Raw genomic sequence first — 23,208 nt, 5'->3', positions numbered from 1 at the left:
GGGGTTGATTATTTATATATATGTAAAAGGGTAAATATGTCACATACCTGGCCTGGCACATCATACAATTGTATGTACAAGTATATGTATACATCATTTGCAATTGCCACATGTAGTAAATACGTCACCGGTAATTGGTAATATTGTTTGTTATAGAATTGATAGTTTAAAAATCATGTATACAATTACATGTAAATATTCAAACATATTGGAACGGCACCGCGATCATGAAAACCGGGAAATTACGGGAAATTGAACAAATACCCTAAAAGTATCAATGCATTTAATAAAAGAAATGATTTCATTTTCTTTCTTACATTTTTATAGCTATAAATTAGATGAACGTATATCTACTCGGTTTAAATTTATTAACTAAGAAAGCCTACTATATTTAGTGAGCGTAACGGTTTCCATTTAGGTATGATATATTTTTGTTTACTGAAGACCAAGTTCCGTATATCATTCTAAATACATGCATGCATGTAATTTATAAATTAGATATAATTGATTGTTACAAACTGAATGGTTTGTCAAAATCTTTTCAAGTAAACACATTCAATACATTGATTCAATATCCACTGAGATATAGGATATAAAAATGCTCATAAATATGTAAGTTGCCGTGGCGCAGAGGAAGTGTGGTGATGCTGGTAAACTTAGGGTCTCGGGTTTAATTCTCGCTGTGGGCGTTTTTTTTTGGTTTTTTTTATTGTTTTTTTTCTAGAACAAAAACCGTTTTAATACCTTTTTTTTCATAAAGTTAATAAATTGTGTTGGTAAATTAAGCACAATATTGAATTAAAATTTTTTTAATGGCTTAAGGTGGCTTAAAGGTAGCTTAAAGGTGGCTTAAAGAAGTTTGGACATTAAGGACCTATAAGTTGTCCTTAAATGTGGCTTAAAGGTGGCTTAAAGATAGTCTTTAAGCTGCCTTGAAGCCATCTTTACGCTTTCTTTAAGCCACCTTTAAGCAACACATATAGCTTAAAGGTGGCTTAAAGATCGTCTTTAAGCTACCTTTAAACACCTTTAAGCTATCTTTAAGGAGGACTTAAAGATGGTCATTCATCCTGTGTTTTTTCCTAGATGGTCCTGATTTATTGTGTAAGGGGGGATATTGTTTATGACTGATTTTTATTTTTGATGTATATACTAGTAGTTTTCCTACATGTATATTTATATATGCTTGTTCATCGCGATGTTTTTCTGTTTATCTATCATTATGACATTTAATAAATTAAAGGCGTTTAGCAACCACGTCTGGATGTCAGGCATTTTGATGTTTGTGTTTGTTTTTTGATGTAAGTAGTAATGTATACTAATTTAATCCGGCAAAATTAAACCATTTTTCTGAGAAAAGCAAATTCATCGATTTGATATTTGTGTTCAATAAATCAACTCTGATCTTACAATAAACACTTGTGTTTGCATTTTTATCAACGCCATAATTGATGGACGTAAATAAAATTTGATGAACGTAAGGTCTTTATTTTTAGACATTGATTTCATTTGGATTTATATAACATTTGCTGAATATCGAATTGCTCTGACAACATACATTCAAAACAAAGAGTCATTTTCCACTCAAACATACCGCTCACGTCAAAAATTTAACCCAGCGAGTTTATATCTTTGTCAGTACTATCCAGCCACATAGTAAAGAAGCAGCTGTAATTTTTCTAAAAATGTACTGTGATGATCAGTCACTCATGATCAACGCCATTCATTCACATTCCCCAGCATCTAAATCTCACACATGTATAATCTTCCCATGTTAACTTGGAGGATCCAGTTCATAGGGTGTGTGTACATAACATAAATTCAAGTAGAGCATGAATAGTGCTCATATTCTAATAGAGCAGGTGTGAAACGATAAATGTAATAATGCGCAGTTATGAACTCATGTCCGCTCTAATCAGTCTGAACAAATTACAAGCAAGCTATTCATCTGTCTACATTTTTTTTATTTAGATCACTACTGTCATCAGAGGAGAGTTTATTGGAGATAGATTAAAATCTTCAAGGGATACTTGCATCAACTTTATAGCCATTATATCGCCATCATTTATTTTACCCGTTTCATCTGTAACGTGTTCAGGCAATCCTGACCAAGCCACTTTTACAGTAGAGAGTATTGATAGCTCTGAAGCAGGAAACAGCTGTAATGACAATATGGTACTTGTGAACAGTCAATACTGTGGTAAGTAAGCTTATCTAAAGATATGTTATTTTCATTTGATCACCATAAGAAAGATGAATAACACCACGAACACTGTAAGTTATTTTCTTTACGTTTATAAAACATTGCTGTATTTTTGGTTTAGACAATTTAGCTTGTAATGTAAAGTTAACACTTTTCGCTTTGCATTTAACAGTGAGATGTCCACAAGGAAGTTTTTTTAATAAAAACTTTTGTGTAAAGTGTCCTGACGGACATTATCAAGATTTAATTGCGCAGACGTCTTGTAAATCATGCGGTGAAAATTCTGTTTCAACCGATGATAGAACAACTTGCACAGGTATGTTTGTTTATTTCAATTAACTTCACCTGTAAGTCTTACTTGAACATTTTTGATCAAAATTTCCCTGTTGTCTAACGTATTTTTCATGTATTTTTCATCTTTTTATTCTTTGTTTGACAACATCTCTATGACTCTGATGGAGTCTGCTATTTTTGACCTGAATATTAATGCAAACTAATATTAAGATGTAAAACAAATCAAGCTGCGTGGTCCTATTTTATAGCTATAACTGTGTCAAGTAAGTGTTCATACACACCAACTATATTTTTAAAAATTATAGACTATTGAATATTACACCAACAGAGTCGGTCTCCTGTATAAGTTAGAAATATTCAAGGTATGTAAAAGTACTTTTTTAATTGGAGCACAAAAAACAAACCATACTTAAAAAAAACATTAAAAAAAATAATCATGAATGTTTTTACATTCATGATTATTTATGTGGTCTTTTACAGGGCCAATCTTCCCTACAAACTTTCACTACGAATTATCTTACTAGTACAACTTAATTAACAGCAACCCCCAATTAGCAAGTTAATTCGTTCGCGTTATCTTTCAGCACTTCTTCACAGACCGTCCGCTGCGTCGGACGGGATTTTTCTTTCTCGGGCTCGGATTCTTAAATATAAAGATGTAGCTGCCACGTTTTGATCCGGTGTTTAAACATTATCTAGTTTTTATAAATTATTTAGTTTAGTTTAGTGCTAGTTTTGTAGATGTTTTTCTTCTTTCTTATGTAGTTTTTATTTTGTTGTCCTGAAGAAGGGACGGGTTGTCCCGAAAATTTGACAATATTTTACTTTATTGTTCGTGTCGTTGGTTATTTTTAGTGCTTTTTTATATCTCATCTTATAACCTTGTATCTTTTGATCCGACACTTTAGATAACGAGTGTTGTTGGTTTGCTAGTGCTTCTTATATATATATATATATATATATATATATATATATATATATATATATATATATATATATATGATTTCTTATGAGAGAAATTATAAAATAACAAATACAGTGAAGTCGCCAATTCCGGGTCGTCTCCAGTTCCGGGTCACTCGTATGTGTTTTGTGTCATATTAACAAAATTAATGAGGAATAAACTTTTAAATACCCTGGTCATGAACTATGGGTCTTTTTGTTTCTTATCAGTAAAAAATATTTAAAAGAAAACATTGACAGACCATCCGAGAAACAAAATAAGTAATCAAGCGTTTTCGAGATCGAGATTTTCACTCATCTTAGACATGGTACTTTCGTTATTTACGCTGCAGCGTGGTTGAAGTGAAAGTTTTGGCCGAGTATTAATAGCTGCACAATATCGCACATGCATTCATTTATCCGTTAAAAGTTGTTCATTATAATAAGTACTCAGTTAAGTTTATACTTATTGATAAATCAAACTTAAGGAGTTTCCCCAATTGCGGGTCAGTTTACCTGAAACATATTTTTGTGTTTTTAAGATAACATGCAAGAAGAAGAGAAAGAAATTCGATTAAAAAAATGATCCATGCCGCTCTGTTGTCATTATTGTTATCTTGTTCGTTATTTTTCTTTGCTTTGTATTATATTTAGTGACACATAATGATTATTTCATTTGGAATCACAGCCATCATTTGCATTTAGAAATTAGTCCATGTTACTTGTGTATCGGCGGTTTTAAATATTTTTTCTTGAGCGGCAATATTTTTTCAATGCTACAAACTTCACTGTATACACACCTACGTAGTATTTACTTTTGTCTTCGTGATGGCCAAAAAAAAATTTGATTTCGAATTCATGCATAATTTTCACATCATATTTCTTCGGAGAGTGAACATATAGTATATAGAAAGTCCTACGGACCCGGTTTTACGATAGAATACGTTCCGTGTATTGTCCCTGTAGCAAAGAAAATACCGTTGAAAAAGTGTTCAGTTTTAACATTTTAAGGATTAAGTTTTTAGATGAAAGGTATTTACAGACAGTCTCGAAATGGTTTATTATTATTAATTTGCTTGTTATTTTCAATGCAATTTCAATAATTTTCTCCAAAATCGTTTCTGTGCGATTCTGCAATTTTCTGTTACATTACGGGTAATGGGAGGCATTCTAACTGTCTATAGTGAGGGCCTTTCCTAAGACACAGTTAGATTAGATCTATTTTAACTAAGGAAAGTGTAGTGAAATTAATAGCATTACTTTGTCATGTTAAAGTCAACAATACGCTGTGTCGATGTATCTTTTTCGTACATGTCCGATATGCAATGTCAACCCGTGCACGCGCGGGTCAAAGTCTGGTCTATACTAGTACTTATAAATTAAGACATTTTGCAAATAAACTACAAAATGCCTGCAACAGAGTACTTACTTACATCTTTGGTATTTAAACACATGCATGATGATGACTGTAAGGTATATTTGAATTAAACAAGCCCGAAATAGCAAAAATGAGAGAAAGGTGGTGGCCACGCTTTGGCGGAACATAGTCAGGGATAGTTTGCATCAAAATATATACTTGCAATGAAATAATATTGAATGATTACGCCAAAAGTGAATTTATTAATTGTAAGCCTGTTTAGAGAATACATAGAAGTTAAGATTTGATTAATGTTGAATAAATAAAATGAGTCAATTCGTTTCTTTTTTGGGAGATTTTTAGTTTTGATACATATTCGCCTGAGAACCTTCCGGAACGGGGTAACAAAGAACGCGGACTGACTAATTACCGAAAAGTGTAAGACGAGTTCATCATGCATCGCGGGCAGATACCTTAGATCGGACTTCTATAAATACAAAAAGTTAATAATTAAAATGGAACAATTAATGCAATTTAAGTATTAATGGAAAGAACTTTTCAGAACGGGGTGCCAAGAAACGGGTTCCTAGTACATGTAATCAATACATGTATGACATCATGGCGGAAAGAGTAGGGCGTGTTAACCACCGGCCAGATCTGTCAACTTTGGTTTAAAATATGCACGCAAATGGAAAATAATACAAATTATATTGAAAATTGACCGAAAGACACAAATTGAGAGAGAGGCACACTAAAGTTTTAATTTTCTCCCTTTCACTAATTTGAGAGAAATTTAATAAAAAATCTATTTTTTCCAGTCAGCTGCAACAAACAGGATTTAGGCCACGTACATGTATAATTTATCCATTTTAGTTTAGATTTTTCGTTCCTGACCGCTCCTCTAAATATCCAACAATGTAGTTTGTTTTTATTTAATTTTAAAGAAAAAAAATGAATAAATCGGACATAGTTTATACAAAAATAAACATAAATATGGTTCAACATATTAAGAATTTTATGCTAATAATGTTTAAAGTGTTAATTTCTGCGCTTGTGCGGGTTATCATCTAGTTATATTTTTTTTTCTAATCTGAGGAAGGGTTTTTTCATTAACCGTTTTCCTAGAAAACATTTTCGCCGTCGCATTTCTTTTTCTCCAAAATAATAAAATGAAAACTAGACACGATCTCGTTGCGAGCAACGAGGAGGTCTTCCGTTCGAATTCTAGAATGAAATATGACATCATCGACTTTGATTTTCGACAACAAAACATGTTATGGAAAAAGGAGTGAAGTACTAATGCTTTTTTGTATCGCTTTTTATAAGTTCTCTTGCTTTTTTAAATACTTGCATTTCTTTCAATTAAGATAGAAAAGTAAAGTTGTTTACCTCTGGTCCCTAAAAACCCTAATTGGGTAACGCAAGAAAATCATTATATTGTTAGGATATACAAACGTATTATACCTAATCTAGCTTTAATAACCTTTCACAAAATGGCTCTCATTAAAGGGCTATAGATAAAAGGTTTTAGAGCTCTTTGATCCCCTAATTTAAGGGGCAAGTCCCTTTTTCTTGGATTCAAATGAAAGAACATTTAATTCTGAACACATTTTGTCAACAAGTGTTTAAAAATCCGTTACCGTTTTGGAGATATATGAGAAAGAAGGTTTTAGGGGCCGATCCCTTAACTCCTTTTAGGGGCTGTTTAACGAAATTTTGACGGTTGCATTTTGTTGAAAACATCATTTTGAACAACTTTTCTTCTGTACTGCATTACAAAATATTTTTCATTTCTGAGATATGGGTGATCAAAATTTTGGATTTTTGTCCCCTAAAAACCCTTAATTACATAACACATGATAAAATCATTACATTGCTTTGATACATAACTATAAGATAAACACATTTGTTTCTATAACATTTCACAAAATATCTCTCAATAATGGGTTATAGATAAAAGACTAAGAGCCCTTTGGTCCCCTAATTTTAGGGGCCAGTCCTTTTTTCTTGATATTAAATGAAAGGATATTTAATTCTTAACACATTTTATTCAACAAGTGTTTAGAAATTCATTACCGTTCTGGAGATATATGAGAAAGAATGTTTTAGGGGCCGATCCCATAACTCCTTATAGGTGCCGTTAACGAATTTTTGAAGGTTACATTTTGTTGAGAACATCATTTTGAACAACTTTTCTTCTGTACTGCATTACAAAATAGTTTTTCTTTCTGAGATATGGGTGATCAAAATTTTGGATTTTTGGCCCCTAAAAACCCTTAATTACGTAACACATAATAAAATCATTACATTGCTTGAATACATAACATTGAGATAAACACATTTGCTTCTATAACATTTCACATAATATCTCTCAGTAAAGGGCTACAGATTAAAGACTTTAGAGCCCTTTGGTCCCTAATTTGAGGGGTCAGCCCCTTTTTCTTGATATCAAATAAAAGGTCATTTAATTCTACACAAAATTTGTTCAACAAGTGTTTAGAAATTCATTATCGTTCTGGAGATATATGAGAAAGAAGGTTTTAAGGGCCGGTCCCTTTTCTCCTTTTAGGGGCCGTTTAACAAAATTTTGACTGTTGCATTTTGTTGAGACGACATTTTGAATAACTTTTCTTCTATACTGCATTACAAAATATTTTTCCTTTCTGAGATATGGGTGATCGAAATTTTGGACTCTTGGCCCCTAAAAACCCTTAATTACGTAACACATAATAAAATCATTACATTGCTTGACTACATAACATTGAGATAAACATATTTGCTTCTATAATCTATTACAAAATATCCCTCGGTAAAGAGTTACGGGTAAAAAATATTAGAGCCCTCTAGGTCCCTAATTTGAGGGGCCAGCCCCTTTTTCTTGATATCAAATAAAAGGTCATTTAATTCTACACAAAATTTGTTCAACAAGTGTTTGGAAATTTGTTACCGTTCTGGAGATATATGAGAAAGAAGGTTTTAGGGGCCGATCCCTAAACTCCTTTTAGGGGCTGTTTAACGAAATTTTGACGGTTGCATTTTGTTGAGACGACATTTTGAACAACTTTTCTTCTGTACTGCATTACAAAATATTTTTCCTTTCTGAGATATGGGTGATCGAAACTTTGGACTTTTGTCCCCTAAAAACCCCTAATTACGTAACACATAATAAAATCATTACATTGCTTGACTACATAACATTGAGATAAACATATTTGCTTCTATAATCTATTACAAAATATCCCTCGGTAAAGAGTTACGGGTAAAAGATTTTAGAGCCCTCTACGTCCCTAAATTGAGGGGCCAGCCCCTTTTTCTCGATATCAGCTGAAAGATCTTGTAAATATAAACTTTTTTTACATTACATGTTTTAACAAAATATTTTCCAGAAAAGAGATAAAAAGAGAAAAGCACAAAAAATAACGACACTTTTTTAATGTCAATATTTTAGCCATAGCGAGCTTTGGCGCCAATAGTGCTAAACATACAAAACAACAATCATGCAAAACTTCAATCTTTCCTTTACCAACCGTAGAAATTTAAGCTCAAAATCTCTTATAGTTTAGGAGAACGGCCGCAGACAAAATACCCATATAAAAAATAGAAAAATCTCAATATCTCCAAAACGGATGTGACGTCATTAATGCAAAAAATTTGCTATCAAATTCAGACCACTGTCTATCACATCTAAAAATTTGATGGAGATCGGTTGAGCCGTTTCTGAGAAATCGCGTGCACAAAAATGGGAAGAAAAAAAAAGAATAAAAACTAGACACGATCTCGTTGCGAGCAACGAGGAGGTCTTCCGTCCGATTTTTAGAAGAAAATATGACATCATCGACTTTTGATTTTCGACATCAAAACATGATATGGAAAAAGCAGTGAAGTACTAATGCTTTAAAGTATTGCTTATTAGTTCTATTACATTGCTTTTTAAAATACTTGCATTTCTTCATAATAAGATTGAAAATATTAAACTTGTTACATCTGGTCCCTAAAAACCCTAATTGGGTTACGCAAGAGCAAATCATCATATTGTTAGGATATGTAGACGTATTATACTTAATCTAGCTTTAATAACCTTTCACAAGATGGCTCTCATTAAAGGGCCATAGATAAAATTCGTTTAGAGCCCTTTGATCCCCTAATTTAAAGGGCCAGCCCCTTTTTCTTGGAATCAAATGAAAGGACATTTAATTCTGAACACATTTTGTCAATAAGTGTTTAAAAATTCATTATCGTTCTGGAGATATATGAGAAAGAAGGTTTTAGGGGCCGATCCCTTATCTCCTTAAAGGGGCCGTTTAACGAAATTTTGTAGCTTGCATTTTGTTAAAAACATTAATTTGAACAACTTTTCACCTGTATTGCATTACAAAATATTTTTCCTTTCTGAGATATGGGTGATCGAAATTTTGGACTTTTGGCCCCCAGAAACCCTTAATTACGTAACACATAATGATATCATTACATTGGTTGGATACATAACTGTGAGAACAACATATTTGCTTCTAAAACCTTTCACATAATATCTCTCAGTAAAGGGCTACATATTAAAGACTTTAGAGCCCTTTGGTCCCCTTATTTGAGGGGCCAGCCCCTTTTTCTTGATATTAAATGAAAGGTCATTGAATTCTAAACAAATTTTGTTCAACAAGTGTTTAGGAAACCGATATTGTACTGGAGGTATATGAGAAAGAAGGTTTTAGGGGCCGATCCCTTATCTCCCTATAGGGGCCGTTTAACAAAATGTTGAAGGTTGCTTATTGTTAAGAACATTGATTTGAACAACTTTTCTTCTGTATTGCATTTCAAAATATTTTTCCTTTCTGAGATATGGGTGATCAAAATTTTGGACTTTTGGCCCCTAAAAACCCTTAATTAAGTAACACATAATAAAATCATTACATTGGTTGGGTACATAACTGTGAGATAAACATATTTGCTTCTATAACCTTTCACAAAATATCTCTCAGTAAAGGGCTACAGATTAGAGACTTTAGAGCCCTTTGATCCCCTTATTTGAGGGGCCAGCCCCTTTTTCTTGATATTAAATGAAAGGTCATTTAAATTTAAACAAATTTTGTTCAACAAGTGTTTAGAAAACCGATACCGTTCTGGAGATATATGACAAAGAAGGTTTTAGGGGCCGATCCCTTATCTCCTTAAAGGGGCCGTTTAACGAAATTTTGAAGGTTGCATATTGTTAAGAACATTAATTTGAACAACTTTTCTTCTGTATTGCATTACAAAATATTTTTCCTTTCTGAGATATGGGTGATCGAAATTTTGGATTTTGGCCCCTAAAAACCCTTAATTACGTAACACATAATAAAATCATTACATTGGTTGGATACATACAGTGCTGCTATCGTGAAAGTTGACAAAACTATCCTATCCTATCCTATATCCTGTATCCTGCATCCTATCCTGCAAATAAGCTCTATCCTATCCTATCCTATCCCATACTTTCAAAATATAGGAATGCAAGTTAAATGAAACGAAATCTAAAGATAAAATGATTTTATTAATTAATGTAGTACTCAAAATGAATAATTAAATCTTAAAACCGAATATTCATCGAGCGGGATAACTTACTTACCTGTGCTACGGTAAAATTAAATCGTACGCGGGATGGACACAATAACGTAAACAAACAGGTAAGCGATTAGATTTTTGATTTAATTATATTTATGCATAAAACACAGATAAATAACTTCGATGCACTTATTGAGGAACTGTTTAGTCACATATTTTTTTCAAATTATTTTCTTATCACATACAACTGAGCGTCATTCTCATTATTCGAGCGATTCGTTCGGCGATAAATGTAAACACGATCTGAAAATAAGTAATTCCTTTAGGAAGTTTATATTGTTTATAGTTTAAACCACTCGGGGGTATTTTTAAAGTATAAATTCTTAAGCATTTATAGCTAGCTAACATTTATTAATTCGATATGTTCAGGTTAATATCGGACAAAAATATGCGTCCCTGTTACTGGGCTTCGAAGAAATTATATTAAACGTGAATCAATGTCTGATTCTTGTATATATGTTTATTTTTTATAATGCCAAATTAGTCGTTTATAAATTCCAGCTTTTATTAATTTGCAGACTTTAAATGAAGTAAATACAGAAATATATTTCTGACGTTGTCAAATGTTGCAACGAATTTTTGCAGTAACTCCGTACTTGCGTACGAATTGACAAAGATGTAGCGCCGACATTTTAGCGCGCATTAATGTTATGCACCGCGTTGGTGATATAATAATTATTCTTAAATGGTTTAACTTGTTAAACGTTTTAAATTGACGTTGAAAATACATTGTTTAGCCAATTTTCGTTTCGCAAAATAACTCTGAAATTTATACTCGAATCTGATTGGCTACAGGATGCAGGATAGGATAGGATAGGATAGGATAGAACTTAATTTTTATATTTCTATCCTGTATCGTGCATCCTGCATCCTATCCTATCCTATCCTTGTCAACTTTCAGGATAGCAGCACTGTAACTGTGAGATAAACATATTTGCTTCTATAACCTTTCACAAAATATCTCTCAGTAAAGGGCTACAGATTAAAGACTTTAGAGCCTTTTGGACCCCTTCTTTGAGGGGCCAGCCCCTTTTTCTTGATTTCAAAGAAAAGGTCCTGTGAATAGAAACTTTTTTTACATTACATGTCTAAACAAAATAGTTTTCAGAAAAGAGATAATTAAAGAAAACCAGAAAAAATTTCGACGTTTTCTCCATCTCAATTTTCGGGTCCAGGCGAGCTTCGGCGCCTTTCAAGACAGATCAAAATGAAAATAAAATTACAAATCTACATTCTTTTGTCTACTATCCCTGAAAGTTTGAACTCGATATCTTTAATAGTTTAGGAGAAGTTCCACGGACAAGCAACCCCCCTAAAAATCGCTAAAACGTCAATTTCTCAAAAACGGAAGTGACGTCATCAATATAATAAAAAACCTATCAGGTTTTGATCATTATCTAACAGATCTGAAAGTTTCATGAAAATCGGCCGAGCCGTTTCTGAGAAATCGCGTGCACAAAAATTGTAAGAAAAAAAGAAAAATAATAATAATAGGGAAAAAGAAATCGTACGAAAACAATAAGGTCTTCCGTTGGAAACGGAAGACCTTAATAATAGGGAAAAAGAAACCGAAGAATAACAATAAGGTCTTCCGTTGGAAACGGAAGACCTTAATTATTATATCCATTTTGTTTATTCTTTTTGACCTTTCCATTCTTTACCTTTCCCTTTCTTTTCGTCCTCCTTTTGATGACTTTTTCATCATTCGGCTCGGAGGATTCCGAACTTTTGCTTTTTTCATCCGTTGTCGCATCATTTTCCATCGGTTAGTCCTCTTTTTCAAGATCTCTTACTACATCGGCGCTATATCGATCGGCGGGTTTGTTCACTTTTCCTTCAGCTTCCTTAACAGTAGAACTTGTTTCAAGGTCTTCTTGTCTTCATTTGTGCCTTCTTAATCCTCTCGAACACCCTCTTTTTCTGCATTTCTTCCATTTCAGTTTCTTTTTTCCTCTCTTGGGCCTCTTCGTGCTCCTAATATACCTCTTCCAACGGACCTCGTCTGCGTCTACCTCATTTTCTCTGGACTAGGTCGAACACTCGTCTCCCCATTCAAGACACCCGCGACACAATTGATCTGTACAGGTTCTCGCGTAGTGACCTTGTTTTTACATCTGAAACAAACACATTTGAGACACACCAGAATAAATGATCACTGGAGTAATACAGAAAAACATTTATATCTGCCCATTATGAAGGATTTGCAATATTCTTTCCTGAATTTAATTGTATACGGAAACGAAGACACGTTTGGAGGTAGTTTCATTTGGACATATCTTGTTCAATCTGCTATGTTTGTTCTGGAATAAAAACGTTTTTTAATTAGAGATACTATCACCACTTTCATTGCCTGCAACGTGTGTTAAGTTTCTTCATTTTTGGGAGTTGATTTTAATCAGTTACTCAGACAAACCGAAAGTGAAACAGTGTTTGGACCTCAGCACAAATCATTGCTGCTGACAAGGCTTAGTTCTTGAAAAAATTGATGAATTCGATGTAATGTATGCTAAAGAATTGTTTTTCAAGGAAACTTATTTATAAATACCTTGAAAATAGTCAGATTTTTAATGGTACAAACAATTTGAATATTTTTTGCAGTCGTATGTATTCTTACGCCAGTTGTTTAATTTAATATTGTTAAACTCGACGCTCGGCTGTCTCCGTAAATCCTTGTCGGAGATTTACGGTGTCAGCCGAGCGTTTGGTTGAACGAGACTAGAGTTCAATATTGCTTGGATCCATACAATTTTCGAGAAATATTTCTTTTACTGATACATAGTTTGATTGAATAATTTTTTTCTTTAAATATTATTTAACATGATTCATATGGGGGTTTCTCGACATTCTTGTCGAAAAAGTCCAAAAATTCATATCATAAAAATGTGCGTAATTAAAATTAGAAACTACATGTACCTATCATGCAAAATAACATATCATTGATTTTAAAATAAATAAACATCGACAAAATCAACTCCCGTCAGTTCTTCCGTACTTTGATTAATATATGCAGGGAGATGTAGAAAACTTACCATTATGGAAGTTTGTACTCCCTCTTTGCATTCAAATGTTTTATCTCCTATTTTGACACCCTCCGATAGATAATGAATAGGGGCCCTTCCGTCAAGTGTAATTTCATATAAATTTCAGGATCTAGGAACACAAGCAAACATAGCCCCTAAACCACAATGTTCATGCACAAATAAGATAATATAATCAGGTTTAACCATTATTTAATACATCAACTGTGATTGTTTTTTCACGACAAAGTTGTATTTTCAATGTGTTTGTGTTGTTTGGAATCCGCCCCATGGCTGCCACTCGACGTGGCAGGCATCCTGCCGTTTGTTGACTCAGTCAACGAAATGAGGACATAGAGCTTCCAAAATTTTTATGCACAGTAAATTATATACAATAATACAACTGAGCTGCTATTTAGATGCTTTAATACTTACATTTAAACAAAACTAACTATCAGCTCCAGGAAATCTATCCGTGCAGTCCCTGGTGATATCAAACCAGAAGTCATATCTCCCGGGAAAAGCGCAGTCTACATTTGTTACAAATAATACTTCCAAGGAAAAAAAAATTTGCAGACACAATGAAGAAATTCTGTGGTAGAAACTTGCAAAGCTTGTTATTTGGTCTATCTATTTTCCATCTGTGTCTGGTCGTTGGTCTTAAAGAACAAAATACACAGCTGTAGAATACTGGTGCTGACATTAAGGATAGAAAAATGTCAAATACTTTATTTCTTCTTTTGAAAAAAACTTAATTTTTTTATGTTACAAGTATATTCATGCGTGAAGGTAAAATTAATGTTGAGTTCTAGGAATTTATCCATTGGCTTACCAGACAAAAAACATGTGGATTATTTACAATAAGTCAATAAACAGTGAACAACCAAATATTCTAAAATATAAATGATTTTATTATAGGTAGACTAAAATTGGATAAATTTTTAAGATGAATAAAAAAGTTTACTTAACAGGGGATTCAAACCTTCCCAACAATGCAACAGTGCATCTGGGTTTAACCCCGCTCGACTATATTGTACGCTGATAAGGAGAGAAAAAGATCACTAGCAAGAATAAAAATCTACCGTGACTGCACGACGTTGGTAGCATATGACATTATTCAATTTCAAAACTTTACTAAATTTACAAGTATTTGATTGAAGTTTCAACTACATGATGTAGTTATTAATAATAAAAACTGTAAGAATCAAAACCGTGTTATTTATAATCCATCAAATTCCAATATAATTTTACAATGTACATCAAGATTTTAGTTTTTCAAGAGCAACGAAATAAATTAGTTTTAGAATAAACAAACGCAACTGAGTAAAGCATTTTTACGAAAAGGACAAAGAATCATTCAAAAATAGATTTGTTTTGTTAACTTTCTTTGTTGGTCTGATGGGACGATTTGTTGGCTGATCGCAATGGTATCTAGACAACGCAATTATCCTTTATCTATAACAGTTTTAAAAACAAACAATCAATGTTCGAAAGTATGTAAAGATGTCGATTACCTTATTTTCATTGGGTTTTGTCTCTAAAATAATGACACAATATTCAAAAGTTTTTATTTTTAATTTTGTTAGTCAACGCCTATTTAAGGTATCCCACTCCTCAATGTTTTTCTTGAGAAGTAACATCATTGAAATCTGTAGACTAAACACACTTAAAAAAATACAAAGGTAATCGAAGGTCAGTGTTCATCCTTCTGAGTTATGGCCAATTTAATTTGACTTTTTTGCACCTAAAATGCGATTTCAGCCTGATTAGGATTTTTTGTAAGTATTTCTGATTAAGCAAACTTTTTTTCTAGAAATATTGCTTTTAGTTATAGGGACATGGTGACGCACAAACCCATGCTTCAGCAAATATCGATTTTTTACACGATTTCCACATATTTTATATATCATACGAAAAGATAAACTTTTGGAAAATTACGGTGTCTCAAAGTAATTAAATCAAATTAAAACGAAAAAAATAGAATTACTCTTTAGGCCAACACAAAAATATTGAGTTTTCCTTCCGCTTAAAAGCAACGGAAGCGCAGAGGAATGTGAATAATGCAGCGTGGCATACGTCATGAGCCAGAAATCTCTCATTGAAACATGATGTCTTCAACAACTATATATTTATTAAGATGGATTCTCTATTAATGCATATTTCTTACCAACACACATCGAATAGCTTCCAATTCAAATTCTTTTTTCAGTGTGTCAATCCCATTTTAACTATATTTAGACAGAAATCGCAACCACGTGACACTAAACCAATGTCCAAAACAACTCGATTTGTTTACATGTGCGATTTCCGGATGAGATTTAATGACCTGTAAATTAAAATGTAATGACTTATGATGCTTGAAACCTTCTGTATGATGAAATTTCGAGTAGCTCTTTTTATTACCGTTGTCATAATCAAAAAGTTAAACATTTATTTTGAGTCACCGTGCCACTTTAAGCACAATGGCCACACTGTAAGGAGGGATTACGAAAAAAAATTGTACGACGTTGCATAAATTTTTGTGTGATCTTTTTGCACTTAAAATAGACAATTTCAATAATAGCTACAATTTGATTTGAAATGACAACATTTTGAATATCAAGAATTTTATAAGATCAATCAAGTTTGTTTAGATATGTATTCAGTATCATTTTGACATAATAAAAGATGGGGATCAATGACGTCAAATTTTATATGTATGGCTTCAAAGGTAAAATTCTCGCAAAATTTGGTATCAAAAAGTTCAGACATTTTCTATATATATTTGCATGATTTTATGCTAAATGCCTATCACTCTCTCAAAGTCTAGTTTTGTACAAGTCACACTGGACCTATAGAACATGTCACAAATCTATCAAATGTTTAAAGTGTGAATAATGAATTAAGTATAATGAAAAGAAAAGTATGTTGTAAATTTATGAAATTTCTTGTTTCTGTCTTTTTCGACTAAAAAACCTTCCGCACAAGAAAATACTTCCCCCAAAACTTGTTTATTTTTTAATTCAAATTGATTTTTTTAATGAATGTTCTGTAATTATGAAATGTTGATCTTTCTGTGAGGTTTAAATTGATAAAATCATATCTCTTTAAAATATAATAAACATCTGCGCAATGAAATCAAAACGTGAGGAGTGAGATACCTTAATCTGATTTAATAAAGTATTACTCAAACATTCTTCTAATTTATATAAATATTTAGTCTGCCGTTTGCTTTTTGCCAGCTGTGCAGTTAAGCACATGTAGCTATAAACGGACACTTTCTACCCCCTCCCCACACTTAATTTAATACGAAAAAAATAACCATTACAAAAAAATTATTTTTAAATCATTTTTCAAAAATTGTATTTTTTTTCAACCATTATTCTTACTGTAATTAGATTTATTCGCTGAACACCTGTTAAAGTGCAGAAATGTAACAATTTTTAGCCATCTTTTACAAGAATATTAGAACTTCAATGACTTTCATTACCTCTACAAACAATTCCTAAAAATGTTTTGCTGAATCACTTACTACATCTTCATCAATTCTATATATGAAATTAACATTGGAACACAACTGTAGAGCATGTGAATGTGACATTTTTGGTAAAAAAAAATGTTAATTTATTTATTTTAAATTTTGCGAAGTATACCATGGCTGTATGAGGTCATCAGAGATGTATTTTCCCGGAAAAAGTTAACTTTTAAAAAAATTAATACACATTGACCAGTTTATAGATTACTAATACAGAAGTAAAGCCGATATTTAAATTTACGCCTTAAATTGAGGCCAAAATTTGCCCTTAATGCCCTTTCTTTTTCCAGATGAGTTCATATCAGTGTATATTAATTATGAGTTTCGAAAATATCATATTTTTCTTTGAAACATAATGGTCCTTTATTTAAGGACTTTAATGGGTATGAAAAACTATGAAAAAGGTCATATATTGAATTTGACATCGTCTAGCTGCTTGCGTTATGTCAGTTGGACGTTGTCGCTCAAGTGAGCGATGTTTCCACAAGGCGTCTTGTATCAACACTTCATTTAACGACAATTAAAAGTCCTTTTTTATATTTAAAAAATCTGAAATTAATACATAAAAATTGCAAACATGAAGTTTTAAAAAATCGGATTTTAGGAGGCTTGGTGGTCAACCACCTAAAATCAAACCTTAAAATTTTAGACACTTTTGATTATTACATGTATTTATTTTACAACGATTGATAAGCAAGTTCTACAACTTATTAATATCTCTCGTTGGCACGGATGTTTACCTTATTGTTATGCAGAAAAAATATTTTTTATAAATTGATCAAAAATTTTTAACCTTTCTTCTACATAGCAAAATGCCCACCTGGTTTTACATCATTGGATGGAATGACAGACTGTAAGCCATGTGGTAGAAACAAGTATTGGGTAAATGCAACTACCTGTGAAGATTGTCCCGCTGGTTATAAAACAGACGTGATGAATGGTGTTCCTGATATAGAAGGCTGTAAAGGTGTGGATTTGAAAATATTTTAAAAACCAATACTGGCTTAATCGCGCAAAATTTTTACGTGAAAATGTCTAAGACAAGAATATATGAATTTGTACTTACTTTGCTTTAATAAACAATCATTCTGAGAGTATTGCATAAGCAATACACGTCCCCTACCGGTTTGTAGAAATTTGTGAAAACAATGCACTGTTATGAGTAACATTTATTACCGTCTCAACAGACCAACCCGATAACGAACCCGATTGTAATAATACAAAAAACCCTGTTGATGCTTGACACTATTTTACAGAACTTATTTGTTTGTTAGAAACAATAAAAGGCATGGTCCAAGAAATGCACGATATTATTTTTCTCGTTTATTTGATACACACCGAGCCCGATAACGAACCCGAACATTAAATCAAAGTACTGAAAGTACTAAAAGACGGGGTATTGAAAGTTTGAATTTGTAACAGTGCAAATTCGTATAAACTAAAAAAAATATTTAATGGTAGAATGGTAAATTTACATAAAAAGTAAAATTGTTAAATTTTTCCCCACACAGAATTTGGGAGTAGAACGTGATTTTCTTTTAATTATGATGTCAAAAAATTGCATCATATTTCGTTGGTTTGATTAAATTTTATTCAAAATGAATCGGATAAGAGAGAAGGCATTTTCTGTTTTAAAACTGCATTATCAAACATAGACTCCAGGTGTAGTTGTACGAATTATTAAAAAGAATACATTGAAGATAAACAACACAACGAACAACATATTCTTTTAAGAAAAGATTTTGGAGAATAGCATCCGTACAGTGGCTGTATGTCATTTGCAGCACTCTCTTTGAATTTGTTGTGTTTTTATGAACAATACCCACTCTGTCGAAAACTTTTGAATGTTTTTGTAATTTGTCGAGTAAAAATTAACATCATAAGGGCCTACATTTACAAAAATACTTTTGATATTTTGTTTAAATAAATTTAATCAAAGGCTATTCAAAGAGTAAATGGTATCAGATATCTGGGGCACCCTGTACTTTTAAATAATTTGATAACTGCTAGCTCGAGACTTTTAAATACTTGAAAGTTTCTTAAAACGACAAACCAACGTATATTATAGCTCCTTGTCCAGCTGGAAAGTACTCTTTGACTGGACATGAACCATGCGAAGAGTGTCCTTTTCATTACTACCAAGATGATGTGGCTCAAACAACTTGTAAAGAATGTGGTGAAAGAGAAAAAACTGAAAGTACGGGCCGTAACAGTTCAAGTTACTGTGTCACCATAGGTAAATTACACTGAAATTAAAAAGCCATCAATCTTGAAATTTCTAGTTATATGTCAATAGATTGATGTTTGGATATAGAAAAGTTGGAGCTTTTTAGTACATAAATCAATATTCTTTTTGTCAACTATGCGCAGTCAAATCGCCATTGTTATACCGGGGGGGGGGGGGGTATTATTAATATTGTTATAATTGCACCACATGCAACAGGGGTGTATTGATTTGACGCGTTCGTCAGTCAATCAGACAGGCCTTTATATCAGCGCAACTCTCCTTTAACTACTATGCAAAAGTTATTAAAACTATATGTATATGGGCATGGCATGTCAAATTCACAAAATTCAGCTAAACACAGTTTCAAAGATGATAAAATATGTTGATCGACTGTTGAAGGAAGTGAACATGAAAAAACTATCAAGGGCTCACATTTGTCTGCTTGATGTATATAATGATATCTGAAAACCATTTAGACACAGCTTTCCTCAGTAAGAAGATATACCACTTAGAATAACTAATTCTTGCAATCCATGAGCGCTGCCATATTGTTAAAATCATTACCTCCCTGCTGGGTTATCTCTAAGCATCTAAGAGAGGGCAGCACCGATGCTGACGTCAGTGAGACACATTGCATTTTTACACACGCTTAGTAACAGAGATAAAATGCCATCATCACAATGTGAATTGAAACTTGAAATAAATGTAAAGAGTTGTCATTTTAAACAGGGTTTATGGAGGAAGATTTTGGATCTTGGATTGATGCACTCCCACCAGTAGTTAATGCCACATGTAACTAAAATGGAATGTCCCTGGATCAGTGTTATTGTGACCTATTTTTTCTTTCACTAAGGAATTTCTTAATTTGTTGTTATGAGTTTGAACATTATGTGTGCTTCATAAATGAGCACACAAGGTACATAACTGAGCATCCTGATATTTAACATGTGACTTAGTTCTGTTATTCTTCTGACAGCATAAACCGAACCGGCATAAGTATCATCAAGATCTAATCTAATTAAGATAAAAACAAATCAGAGTGAATGATTCCTAGAGCATTTAAATGAAAAGTAACGGTAAGAAACCCCATAAAGAAATTAAAATTACACATTTTTACATTTATTTGAAATCTACAAACAGCATTTTATTTATGTAAACACTGCCACATCTCCGTACAAACATCTGGAATGCGATGGTCTCATATTTCACAAATTATCTTTTCATTTTTTGCACAAATCATTTATAGTTACCTAAGATTCAGTTATAGAAATATTCTGAATCCTTGTTCTCTCATGACAGTACAAAATTTTGCTTCACATCCAGGCATAATTTTTCTTAGTAACTTTTATCAAACCTGTATAAACATTGACCCAGTTCTACCAACTATGTATTAACAGTGGCCCAGTCACCAGCAGCAATGTGGCTTATCTACGTCAGAGAACAGATGCATGCTGGGGAAAAATGGACTACCTCCATAAACTTTTCACTGAGAGTGTTTAATTGATAAAATCTCAGGATAGAAATAAACAAAAATCTTACAGACCGCATTTCTAAGTTTCAAAAGGCTTTTAAAATTTATTAAGCAACAATTAATTTTTTCATGTTCACTTCCTTTAACTGTACTTTACAGACCGCAAACTATAGTGAATGATTCGGATTCGTTAGCTAGTTAAGAAATATTAATACATGTACGAGAATCGCATCTGGCTGCTTAGAATTCATACAATGATTGATAATTTACTGATAGAACAAATATGACATGAGAGTCAAGAGTTCATACACAGGATGAATGACCATCTTTAAGTCCTCCTTAAAGATAGCTTAAAGGTGTTTAAAGGTAGCTTAAAGACGATCTTTAAGCAACCTTTAAGCTACCTTTAAGCTATAAGTATTGCTTAAAGGTGGCTTAAAGAAGCGTAAAGATGGCTTAAAGGCAGCTTAAAGACCATCTTTAAGCCACCTTTAAGCCACCTTTAAGGACAACTTATAGGTCCTTAATGTCCAAACTTCTTTAAGCCACCTTTAAGCCACCTTTAAGCTACCTTTAAGCCACCTTTAAGCCATTAAAGAAAATTTAATTCAATATTGTGCTTAATTTCCAACAAAATGTATTAGCTTTATGAAAGAAAAGGTATGAAAACGGTTTTTGTTCTAGAAAGAAAAATGAAAAAAACACACAAAAAAAACCCGGCCACGGCGAGAATTGAACCCGGGACCCTTAGTTTACTAGCATCACCACACATCCTCTGCGCCATGGCAACTTACATATATGTGAGCGTTTTTATATCCTATATATCAGTGGATATTGAATCACTGTATTGAATGTGTTTACTTGAAAAGATTTTGACAAACCATTCAGTTTGTAACAATCAATTATATCTAATTTATAAATTACATGCATGCATGTATTTAGAATGAAATACGGAACTTGGTCTTCAGTGAACAAAAATATATTATACCTAAATGGAAACTGTTAGGTTCACTATAGTAGGCTTTCTTAGTTAATAAATTTAAACCGAGTAGATATATGTTCATCTAATTTATAGCTATAAAAATGTAAGAAAGAAAATGAAATCATTTCTTTTATTAAATGCATTGATACTATTAGGGTATTTGTTCAATTTCCCGCAATTTCCCGGTTTTCATGATCGCGGCGCCGTTCCAATATGTTTAAATATTTACATGTAATTGTATGTACATGTACATGATTTTTAAACTATCAATTCTATAACAAACAAAATTACCAATTACCGGTGACGTATTTACTGCATGTGGCAATTGCAAATGACTTGTACATACAATTGTATGATGTGCCAGGCCGGGTATATTTGACATATTTACCCTTATACATATATTTAAATAATCAACCCCTATTTATGATCACCGGTACATTAATTAATTAGCCTCAAGATTTTATTCTTACATACATGTATCGTTAATTTGTAGACGTAACATCTTTGAAACCCAGAGCTAGGGTATAATACTTTGAAAATGAATTACAAATGTAAATTAACTTTTATTCACTAGACTTATCGTATACTCGTACATACTAAGATTCAACGCCTTTAGAAATCCTGACGTGCACCTGGGCACACGACACACCTGTTGTGTATATCTTGTATATTCTGTGTTAGTTCCAGGGGTTTTCTTAAGTTGGACAAACAATAGACTTTAATTAGATATACACAAACATGCACCTGGGCACACGACACAACTGCTGTGTATATCTTGTATATTCTGTGTTAGTTCCAGGGGTTTTCTTAAGTTGGACAAACAATAGACTCTAATTAGATATACACAAACGAACAAAACTATGTCTAGACAAACAAAGCAGTAATATCCTGCCCGATATAACAAAGGCAGTTGAGAGTCTTTTCATCTTTAACATGTATCTAGCAGATCTAGAGTTAGAAATAATGAAAATTGAAAAAAAAATACAAACCTTAAACCGATTAACAAATTAAATCATGCATTTTTGGTTCATTATCTTTATTTTGTTTAATAACCGGATGAACTGAGAGAGAGAGAGAGAGAGAGAGAGAGAGAGAGAGAGAGAGAGAGAGAGAGAGAGAGAGAGAGAGAGAGAGAGATTTCACCGATTAATTTATAATAGGAAACAAACATACTTTAATTAGTTTTATGCACATATTAAGATACAGAGACTGCGCTCATACCTACAATAATTTTGAAACCCCCCAAAAATTATAAAGAATTTTATAACGGCAGTCTGTGTCCATCAGAGCGGTGCTGATGATAGCGATCTGTGTTTAATGGAGCAACGGTTAAAACCGCCTGGAACACCCCCCCCCCCCTTCCTTGGAAATTATATTATCACTCGGATGACCCCCTCCCATCTCTATAAAAATCTTTTGCATTTAATATATGTTTTTATTGTTCAGCTTGATCAATATTGACTTAAAGGCCACTTAAAGACAGTGTAAAGGCAGCGTAAAGAGAGCGTAAATGCCACTTAAAGATGCTTAAAGGTGGCTTAAAGGTGGCTTAAAGGTAGCTTAAAGAAGTTTGGACATTAAGGACCTATAAGCACTTGCTTAAAGG

The 23,208-nt window shown here is 32.7% G+C and overlaps 1 protein-coding gene across 1 annotated transcript in view; it reads left to right on the top strand.

Moving 5' to 3' along the window:
- The first annotated feature begins 1,995 nt into the window (after positions 1-1,995).
- LOC128165064 (sushi, von Willebrand factor type A, EGF and pentraxin domain-containing protein 1-like) overlaps positions 1,996-23,208 on the top strand; it is a 57,208-nt gene continuing 35,995 nt past the window's right edge. The window contains exons 1-4 of the mRNA XM_052829266.1: positions 1,996-2,200; positions 2,376-2,519; positions 17,731-17,889; positions 18,991-19,158. Coding sequence (XP_052685226.1) covers positions 2,173-2,200; positions 2,376-2,519; positions 17,731-17,889; positions 18,991-19,158 — 499 coding nt within the window. The 5' untranslated portion in view covers positions 1,996-2,172. The remainder of the gene's footprint in view (positions 2,201-2,375; positions 2,520-17,730; positions 17,890-18,990; positions 19,159-23,208) is intronic.

The sequence above is a fragment of the Crassostrea angulata genome, chromosome 10 (assembly GCF_025612915.1).
Source record: "Crassostrea angulata isolate pt1a10 chromosome 10, ASM2561291v2, whole genome shotgun sequence".
NCBI classification, from domain to species: Eukaryota; Metazoa; Mollusca; class Bivalvia; order Ostreida; family Ostreidae; genus Magallana; species Magallana angulata.
The sequence above is the reverse complement of the archived record's forward strand: the minus strand, read 5'-3'. Positions and strand labels throughout refer to the sequence as shown.